Source organism: Crocodylus porosus, unplaced genomic scaffold, assembly GCF_001723895.1.
Source record: "Crocodylus porosus isolate Cpor-Errol unplaced genomic scaffold, CroPor_comp1, whole genome shotgun sequence".
NCBI lineage: Eukaryota > Metazoa > Chordata > Crocodylia > Crocodylidae > Crocodylus > Crocodylus porosus.
The window spans coordinates 188,560,081-188,571,108 of NW_017728906.1; the positions used below are offsets into that span (position 1 = coordinate 188,560,081).

Sequence of the window (11,028 nt, forward strand, 5' to 3'; positions counted from 1 at the left end):
GATCGTGGTGGAGCCAAGGCCACAACTGGGCAGTTTGGCCAAGAGGTGATCATGGGATACCAGATCAAAAATGATTCTCTAATCATTTTGAAACTTCATAAAGAGTCTTTCCCCTCTCTCCATCTTCGTCTAATCTATTATAGTTGTAACCTAGATTTTCTTCAGGAGATGAACGTTCATACTTTCTTTAGCTTCAGAAACTTTCAGGTAAGTTACAAGACTAATCAAAATGTTGAACACTGCCATTTTGTACCTTCTTGGTACCCACTGTAGTTTACATTTTATAGTTCTTAACTGGCAAATGTGTCACCTGAATTACTTTTCACTTTGGTTTTATGGGGCACTGAAGGAGGTACTTACAACAGTGCTTCCAAATTTACAGGGCATGGAAACAAGACCAAGTGAGGTCTGGATTTTAAAACATTTGGCAATTTTAAGAAAATGTATTTTAACAACCACAAAATATTCTATTACAAACATCCTGATTAAACAACTATGCATACAAATTGACCTGCATTGGCCTGGTCCAGATTGATACCAAGTTAGCTAAGCAAGTGTTTTTAATTTGAAGCTGATGAAGGTTGCAAACATCCATGTAGCTTAATTTGGAGTAGAGACCTGTATCTCAGGGGAAAGCAGAAGCATTATAGAGGCATAAGTACAAATATTTCAAGGTATGAGAGTGTCACTATGGAGAGAACTGCTCATGAACTAAGGTTCTGGACCATAATGTCTTCTGCATAATTGATGAAAAGAAGACATTTGTGCTCTCCCATTTTGGCCATTTTGGAGCTGCTTTTTAATTAAATTGGAGTTCATTCTTATTAACATTAATGTTAAAAAATATTTCTATCCCATAAAAAGCAATTAACTTTAGTTGTGCTGCACTGGTGGTAATTGGCTGCAGTGCCCTCAATACAACCATGGAACCCTTGTATTCATTAAGCATTCTGAGGTTTCTGAACAAGAAACTTGGTGGTATATAAGAGAACAGCATCTCATAGTAATGTGGACTACTCTGGCTTTAAGGATATGTTTTTAGAGTATTTTTTGGTTACAGAAATGCTGACCTTCTAGAGTATTCACCAGAGCATGCACTAGCTTGCTGATATTTCCTGTGAAGTATTTTACAACAAGAGGGAACAGGAATGGGAGCTAAAAGTCTTGTTTTTTATGCCACCTCTAAAATGTACTATATAACATTTGGCACGTTGCTCATTTCATGGCCTTTGAAGTGCCAAATAAGCAAGTGCGCCATGTGCCCTACCTACATACCATCAGGTATGTCATACCATCCCTACCTACATACATAGTGGGAATAATAATCCACATCTGCAAATCCCAGAGATTTCTCTGCAACCTAGTTTTCTTTTAAACCCAGGATTCCAGAACAGTCATGCATAAGCGAAAGCTATAGCTTTCAGCCTACAGCATTTTGGGAAAGACGGAAGTTTGAAACATGCGTTTTTAGTGCAGGCTCCAGTCTGTTTTGGCCTAATCTCCACTAAAGCCCAGAAACCCTCGGCTGTAGTCCTGCAATCCTACTGAAATCTTATTCAGTAGGATTTTTGACATCCTTGTTTTTGGTAGTAGGAAGCTGGATGCATTGACCCCAAAGGCTTTTTCCTTATCCTATGTTCATATGTTTTTAAAATAACTAGAACTGTAGTATATAATGGAGAAAAGAATCTGCCCTGAGGTTTTTATAGCATCTTATTCTGTCTTTGAAATTCATTTCCCCCTCTGTCATATACAGGTACAAATTAATAGGAAAAAAATAGGATTAACAGATCAAGTAGTCCAACCCCTGCATGAATCCTCATCAACAATTACATAAACTGTGCAATGACCCCATCCTTTAGTTATGAGTTTCACATTTGACTTTCAAGTTATTAGACTACTATCCATATCATTCTCAAGTAAGATGGCATGATGTAATCTGCAGTGAAGACAGTAAATGCTAATGACTAGGAAATGTAACATAATAAAAGACATGCCTTCAGCACCTTCCAAACTATTTATCAAGGCACATTTCCTGATTCCAAAGTAAGTTGCTAGTGATGGAAAATGATTTGAAAGGAAATCAGGTCATTTTGAAGGTAATACTGTATATCACTAACGTTTAACATTGACAGGAACAAAAAGTACAGGAAAACTAAATTGTGTGGAAGTATCTGGGATTCGGGAACCAGATGCACATTATTATTCCTACTGTATAGGTACGGATGATATGACACACAGACGTATTTTTCCAGAGATCTTGGACATATGGCACTCTCACTGATTTTGGCATGTTGAAGGTCATGAAATAAATAACATGCTAAATCATAGAAATTTAGGGTTGGAAGGGAACTCAGAAGATCATGTAATCCATCCCCTGCTCAAAGCAGGACCATCCCCAACTAGATCATCCCTGCCAAAGCTTTGTCTAGCTGGGTCTTAAAAACCTCCAAGGATGGAGCTTCTGTCACCTCTCTGAGTAACCTGTGCCAGTGTTTTATTAACCTCTTAATGAAAAAATTCTTCCCAATATCTATCCTAAACTTCCCTCGCTGCAACTTGAGACGGTTGCTCCTTGTCCTGTCATCTGGCACCACGGAGAACTGTCTTGCTTCATTCTCTTTCGAACCCCCCTTCAGGCAGTTGAAGGCTGCTGTTAAATCTCCTCTCAGTGTCCTCTTCTCTAGATTAAATAAGTTCAGTTCCTTTGGCCTCTCCTCAGAAGTCATGTGCCGCAGCCCCCGAACCATTTTTGTTGCCCTCTGCTGGGCTCTCTCCAATTTGTCCACATCCTTTCCATAGTGGGGGGCTGAAAACTGAACACAGTCCTCCAGACGTGGCCTCACCAGTGCTGAATAGAGGGGAAGAATCACTTCCCCTGACCTACTGGCAGCACACCTACCAATGCAATCCAGTATGCCATTAGCCTTCTTGGCAGCAAGGGCACACTGCTGCCTCATGTTCAGCTTATTGTCCACTGTAACCTCCTGATCCTTTTCTGCCAAACAGCTCCCCAGCCAGTCAGCCCTCAGCCTGTACTGGTGCGTGGGATTGTTGTGTCCTAAGTGCAGGACTTTGCAATTGTCCTTGTTGAACATCATGAGATTTCTTTTAGCTCAATCCCCCAATTTGTCTCTTTCTGAATCTTAGCCCTACCCTCCAGTGCCTCTACTACTCCCCACAGCTTGGTGTCATCTGCAAACTTGCTGAGGGTGCACTCCATGCCATCTTCCAGGTCACTGGTGAAGACATTGAACAAAACAGGCCCCAGGACCGACCCCTGGTATACTCAACTTGATACCAGCTGCCAAATAGACGTTGAGCCATTGATTACTACTCTCTGGGCCCAATGTTGTGGGAGACTGTATCAAAAGCCTTGCTAAAATCAAGGTACACCATATCCATTGGTCTCCCTGCATCCACAGAGCCAGTCACCTTGTCGTAGAAAGTAATCATGTTGGTCAGGCATGACTTGCCCCTGATGAATCTATGCTGACTGTTCCTGATCACCTCTTTCTCCTCCAAGTGCTTAGAAGTGGATTCCTTGAGGATCTGCTCCATGATTTTTCTAGGCACTGAGGGGAGGCTGACTGGACTGTAATTCCCTAGATCCTTCTTTTTCCCTTTCTTAAATATGGGCACTGGGTATGCCCTTTTCCAATCATCTGGGGCCTCTTCTGATTGCCATGAGTTTTCAATTGTGATAGCCAGTTGCTCTGCAGTCGCATCAGCCAATTCTCTCAGCACCCTTGGGTGCATCCTGTCTGACCCCATGGACTTGTATATGTCATATAGTGCATCTGTCTTGGAAGTAGCATAAAAAACAATACTTCTGGCTCCTATTCCTGTACTCCCTCTTGTTGTAAAATCTTTTACAAGATATATCAACAATCTGTTATGTGCTTCTAAACTTAGGATAAAAGTTAAGGGAAAGGCCAGCTCCTACCGCTGAGTTATCATCCTGTTGAAGGGAAGCCATATAGCATGGTAGTTGCAAGGCTGTGGTACATCATGGGAGACGTATTATTGCCAGGAAGCCTGGCCCATTGAGAACAATGGAGATATGAGCTCCCAAAAGCCTACTCTCCCCTTGGGTCTTGTGTCAGCATTTCAGAAGCCGAACAGCTGAATTTTAGAAGTCGAAAAGCCGCATTTCAGAAGCTGAATTGATCACTTTAGGAGCTTTATTTTTTTTTTACGACCAAAATTTGGAAATTCATTTAAAAAACAGATGCTTTTCATCATCATTGTCATAATCCTCACTTTAGTCATCAACATAGCTTCTGCAAAATCCCAGTTTTCCATCAGGGGAAAAAAAGTTTTGACAGAGAAGTTTCAACTACGAGCCTAGGTTCTTATTTCCAGGGGAGCACAGTGAGTGCTGCCCCTTTTCCCAGATGCTACTCCTGGAATAGGTGAGGTGACCTGGGGTGGTAGAAGAGACTGTTCAGAGGTAAAATCTAACCAAAAATGAAATATATATCACCATGTTATATGTATTAGCAAATAATTAAGTGCTACTTTGTATGAATGAATGTAAGTTCTTGGAACATCAGTAGAGAAAATGCAAGACCTCTGTGTATTAGTGAAAGAGGTGTCTGATATTCCAAGTTAGCTGAAGTGTGCAAGATTTCCCCAGGGGGTATACCCCTGAGGAGTTTCATCCATACAGGAGCTCTGCTAAGTAGATTACTCAGTGGAATATAAATAAAATGGAGAGATGGGAAGAGGCAAAAGACACTTTTTTTGATCAAACCCGTGCTCCTTCTGTGGCTTGTTCAGCTGATCGCATTTGAGAAAGGAACCTCTTTAACATGCCTTCTGGAAAATTACACTGTGTTGCTGTAACTTCATTGTGCACAGAGTGTAGCGTTCCACTTAGGAGTGACAGATAGGCACATATGGATCCAAGTATATTATTTGCTTAAGGATTCTTTTTGGGTACCCATTGCCATAGTACGTGGATGCAAGTCACTCACCCTCCTCCCTCACCACACACACCTCCCCTTGTTCAGAAGCTTAACCAGAATTATATATTGGACCATGTTCTGAAACTCAACAAACTCAGGTTCTACAAGACACCCAGGGAGCTTGCTTTATAGTCGTGTATTTTCCACTGAAAATGTTTTCCCTTCAGTTGTCTATCATGCACAGCTCAGGACATTTGGCAAAAATATACGCCAGCCTCAGCCTCTGCTATGCATAAGGTATGTAGGTCCCCTATTTATGAGGGGCTCTAAAGATTAGTACTGATGACTTTAATTGCATTGGGACACATGGAAAGCCCATGCAAAGCCCCAGAGAGATGAGGTAAGTTCTCTGAATCTATCGGAGAATCCAGAAAACAGGCAAAGGTAAAAAAAATGAGCTTAAAACTGGAAGTGGGTTTTTTTTTGTTGTAAACTATCCTTCTAGTCAGCTTCACCTCTTATTTTTTTCAGTACTGGGCTTCAGGCGTGCTGTTCTCATCCAGGCTCCTTTGTGAGCTAGGTACATGGTAAGAAAGGAATAAGTGCCAATAGGATTTGAGGTAAAAGAGCTAACAGTGACTGCTGCGTGAACAGCACTGAAGCTTAAAAGCTTCCCTCTCACCCATTCATAGGGTAAAATGTCACAATGCAACCTCTAGTTAAGCCCCAAGGGGCACCTGTACACACCACAGGTTTGAATCCTCATTAAATTAAAAATAAGATTATAAAATTTAAACTTGTTTATTTTGGAGTGTCACATCTGTGTTTATACACACTAGGTTTTTCAGTGAATTAAGCCAGGTCCCTGGCCAGTGCTGCAAGAGAGTGGGACTGTCCAGCACTGCCCCCCTGGCCCAGGGTCCCCCACCCACCCTGTGCCCTGCCATGCAGCTTTGGAAGCAGGGAGCTGGCAAACCACACAAGAAAAAAGAAAGCAGAAGCAATTCAAAGGGGTGAACTAAAAAAAAGTTGCAGCACCATGTGATGGACAAAGAGGCGCATTACACACCCTTGAGTACCTTTGTGTTTGCACGCAGTGAATCCATGGACATGACACTTTAATTCTCAGAGAGTCAAACTAAACTAAAGCTGAGGAGTTTTAGCCTACTGCACAAGAAAGACTTTTAAAGCATTGGTAAATCCCTCTCATGCAAATAGACATGCAGTTGCAGCGCATGGAAGGGCAAAAACTGTGGTGTGTACATGAGCCCAAGAAGGATCATGCAAAGAATGAGACTTCACAGGAAGGAATGAAGACATTGAGTAACAAACCCCCGCTACCTACCAGAGCTTTCCAGCTTGTCAGAAACATGTTCAGTACATCTTGGCTAGCCAGATTACAGGTTGATGATAGATCTAATTGAATCAGCTTAGATGCTTGACCTTTAAAACTGAACCCTTGACAAGAAGTTTTTCTCTTGAATTTACTACAGTGTCATCAAAGAGTTGCAATTTAACAAAGAATTAATCCAGGTATCATGTTAATGATTTAGTGTTTCAGGGCTGTTTCAAAATTAGAACATCTTATCCAAGCCGATGTATCAGTATTACCCAAAACTAGATTGTGGTAGTATCCATTTCTTGGAAAAAGATGTTTAAATAAGTGAGGAAACTGGGAAAGACAGCCTGGTGTTCAAGATGCAGATTGGGATCAGGAGAGTCTGATTTTCTGTCACTGGAAGCAAATCACTTCATTTTTCTGTTCCAGTTGCCTTGTCTATATAGTAGGGATTGTAATAGGGTGTTTTTTTCCTACAGAGGGGTATTGTGAGAGTTGATTAATTAATGTTTGCAAATTGCATTGGGATCCTTGAATAGAAGGTGCTTAACTGTAGGTGTTAGGGGTTGCTGTATGGTCAAACAGGTAAGGCAGAGTCCCAGGATACATGAGTCTGGGGTTCTTTTCCCAGCTCTGTTACTGAGTGGCATTGTTTCCACTCTCATCTCTTGTCTATTTATAATGTTAATCTTCCAAGCAGGGGCTGTCTCCTATTTAGTCTCTCCAGTAGCGGGGAGAGGGTAGTTATCTCAGTGGAAGTCTTGTGGACACTCCTAGAATACATACAATAACCAATATGTTGAAGAAAAGGAATATTATAAATCTAGACGAGAGAAGAGCAATTTTCAAGTGTTGTCAGCAGTTGCCAGGGTACCAGCGTGAAGAGGTTTTGTTTCTTAATGCTCTGGGTTTTTCATCTCAGTTAAAACCAGGCTGTGGAAGAGAATTCACCGAGGACATCCCATGCTTACTCCTGGCCTGAACTTTTCCAGTGTGGAGCCACAACTTTAGATCTGTTTCTTTTCCCTTTGACAGAAAGATTTCGGGATTTGCTGCTTCCACATTGGAGTCAGGAGACAGAGATTCTGCCCATCTTTCATCAAAGGCATTACCCCAAGTAAGTAAAAATGCTTCCTCAGGAGAGCAAATCTTTATACATTTGTAGTCAGGGAGGGAAGCACTGATAGCACAAGCAGATGCCTTCAGTGTAAACTCTTTAAGGCAGAGCTGTCAGGGAGCCTCCCTTGGAATAATCCCTGTGCTCTTCACAGCAATGTCAGGAAGAAGCAGACATGCCTTGCAACGGCACCCAGCTGTCACTGAGAAGTCAGTGGCAGAGAGCAGATGATAAGCTGCACGGATCAGTGTCTGGTGGAGCCTCATTTCACTTGACACTGTGTGTCGACATAGGCAGATGTTTTGTCAGGCTAATCCCTGCTCTTGTCTTGTGGGATCCCATCATTTATGCTGACAGATTCATTTGGATTTTAACAAGCTACCCTCCGGAAACATGTGAGCGCTAAAAACAGTTTTACTGCCCTCGTTAGGGATGTGTGGGCAGGCAAACTAAAGGCACAGCCCTGTGCATTAGGAACAGGCAGTACCACGTCCCTTATGTTATGGTTCCTGCAGTCCTTGGAGGGATGTGGGGGAGTGGAGCACTTTCCTCAGTTAGAGAGCTGCTTTGTTTCCGTGCTCAAATCATGGAAAGGTTTTAATGTGCTTTTACACTGCCCCCCAACAAAAGCCCATATGGTGTTGTTTTGTTGAACATCTTACACAACACCTCTTCCCACAAAGACAATCAATAGCCAATTTAAATGATAAAAAAAATTGGGTTTTTTTGCTGATTAAAACAAATAACAGAGGGAACACTGAAGTGATGTTCAAGGGAACGGAGGCCCTGTCAGGCCAGCGAGGCTGAAAGCTGCAGGGCGGTTGTTCCAGGTGGCAGGTGTTGCAGAAGAGAAAGTTCTCTTGCTAACTCTTGCCAGATTGTGAGGAAAAGGAGAGGTGAAAAGCATTAGGTGAAAAGAGGGAGCGGGGTGGAGACGAGAGGTTTGTGATCACTGCTGGAGCATGTCTAGGAATGGGGATGAAAAGAAACGGTATTTTTTTAACTAAATCATGAAATGGACAAGGAGTTGATAAAGCTGTAAGAATATAACCCTAAGGATACTGTAAATGAGGAAGAGTTATTTTTCAGAACGGGCCATGATTGGGTTGGTTGGCTAACTAAAAATGGACGTGGTTGGTCTGAAATACTGGTCCCCGGGGAATCCAGTGAGAATTCCCCCACTCCTCCCCTGATATTTATCTTGGGTATTTGTATTATCTGTTGTCACACAAATCCCTGAGCATTTCCCATGTAAAATGCGTGGGCAAGCATGAAGTGCCTAGTGACCTTTACAGAGTCTCTGATCCTGCTCCCTTTCCATAGGCTTGACTTCTACTTGGGTTGAAATTTTTGCCTTATTTATCATATTTCATTAACAGTTTTGAAAATCCTGACTGTAATCATCTTCCTGCCTGGCTCTTTTGGATTAACCCTTAAATGCTCTTGAGCCCACTGTAGCTGGTTGCCCTATGTAGCATTGATAGCACTGATGGCAGCTTCAGGTTAACTGGATTCCAGTAATGTTGTGCGAGAAATTATGTGCTAATAAGGAAAAGATGAAACAGGGCTGTATCTTTTTTTTTATATCATAATGTGTGTAACCCTTTGGCCAGACACTGGTCAACAAGGCCGGGTTCAAATTTTGGGGTACCCAATAAGCTTTCACTGTGTCTCAAGCCCTCACTGAATTTGGCTGGAGGGGCCGGCATAAACAATTCCCCCTCCTCACAAGCAGTATAAACACCAAGGACAGATGTATTACAGAAAACAGAGGCAAGGAAAACAAAAGAAAAAAAATGCAGTTTAAAATACTATTAACCCCAAAGTACAGTCTCTAGTTTGCACCCCTTTTGGGGAGACTCCAGCCACACCAAGGCAGTCTGAGATGTGGGGGCTCACTAGGGTGGCCATTGAGGTACCTCAATAATAGAGAACAGTTGCATTTAATGTAACTGGCCCAACCACCATAAAGGTCCTGAGGCTTGAGGGGTATGGCGAGCTCCTGCAGGCAGTGGTGGTGGTGGCAGAAGCATGGCGGTGGTGAGTGGGGAGCTCCTGCAAGCAACCCTGGCGGTGGCAGCGCCGGGGCGGGCCAAGCAGGGAGCTCCCGCAGGCTGCCGCAGTGGTGTCAGTGGCGGGGGTGGGCCAGGTGGGGAGCTCCCACAGGTGGCCCTGGCAGTGCTGGTGGGGGGAAGCATCCAAGCAGTGAGAAATAGAGGACATAAAGGCATCTGGTTTCATAGCAATAGATGACAGAGGACCAGAAAGCCTCTGGTTCTCTATAAAACCAAATGAATGGCCACCCTAGGGCTCACCCAAAGGGTTAGTTTTGGCCTGCACCCTTATACCTGCTACTCAGGAAAGTCCTGTGAACTGCTTCTTGGGTTTCACTGCATCTTGGAGAGCTGCTACTGAGTGTGGGGGGTCCTTCTGCAGTGCAAGGGACCCCTCATTGCTCCCTGGGAAGCTGCAGAGCAGCAGTTTCCACTTCCACATGGTTGATTTGCAAGGCGGGGGGAGTTGACCGCCCTCACGAATTGCTAGTCCCAAATCCCACAGCTCCAGCCGGAGCAGAAAACTGCAAAAGAACTCAAAAGAAAAGAAACCAGGTCTATTCTGGTTCCTGGGCCTGGCCTGCAGATGGGCTCAGCTACCCAGCTAGGCTGGGGCACAAGGACTGCTACAGCAAGAACAGGTACCAGGCTGTAATCCTGGAGGTTTGTCCCAGGAATGAATACCCCCATGGTATTATCCCTCCCCAAACCCAGGAAAGCAAAGTGAATACAAAGAAAGGGAGAGGAGAGGAGTCCCAGACTCAGAGACTCCCTCACTCCTCTGTACATGAGACTTGCCCTTCACATAGGCTTCTCCGGCTGGGGGCCTCTCCAGGGTCCTCCCAGCCTCCAGCTCCCTCTTCTTATGTACCTGGTCTGACATCACCTTGAGTATCAAGTGAGGGGTTGCCAGACTTCTAGTTTTTCCTCTTAACCAATTTATTTGACAAGAACGCTGCCCAGTTCAGCCAATGTGGCCAGGGGTCTGATTTTCCCTGCTGTTACCTGACAGAAACTAGTTTCTTGTTTCCAGTACACAGCAGGGTGTCATAAACAAAAGCCTCAGGTATCAAGACACAGCAGGCGGTCTGTTCTGCCTAGTGCACAAGCAAAGCTGAGAGGAGAGAAAACCATGAGTACATACAGCAAAGCAGATACAAGAAAGCAAACAAAAAACCCCCAAACAATTATATATAAACTAAAACCAAATACTTAACACACTTTACAGTACAAAATTACTTGTACAGTTTGTGTTCTACGTGTAAAAAATGGATGTATTTATTGCTGGCAATGAGTCGGGTTTTGTAATAAATGGCCAGACTTGCTGAGCTGCCAGCCATCTGTAGGTCTTTCTGAATTCACTGGGCACTGCAGGTACTTAGGTAGTAGCATAAATTTGTGTTCATTGTAATCCTATGCTTTTTGTAGTACTGAATGGTGATGCTGGTTGAAATGTTCATTGTTCTACATTTATAGAGCCCTGACAGACATTAACCTTAAGACTTGACCAGAGATCCTGGTTTTCTCTGATTTAAAAGAAAAAAATCCCCAAGTTTTGGATTACAAAAAGTAACTCAAAATTCACATTTTTCCATGATCAAAATGAAA

At 43.3% G+C, this 11,028-nt stretch overlaps 1 protein-coding gene across 6 annotated transcripts in view; it reads left to right on the top strand.

Annotated features, from left to right (window-relative positions):
* Window positions 1–11,028, top strand: part of NOX4 (NADPH oxidase 4) — a 196,371-nt gene that overhangs the window by 117,122 nt on the left and 68,221 nt on the right. For all 6 annotated transcript variants that reach the window (XM_019530364.1, XM_019530362.1, XM_019530363.1 and 3 more), the window contains one exon: window positions 7,285–7,366. In XM_019530364.1, the coding sequence (XP_019385909.1) occupies window positions 7,285–7,366 (82 nt within the window). The remainder of the gene's footprint in view (window positions 1–7,284; window positions 7,367–11,028) is intronic.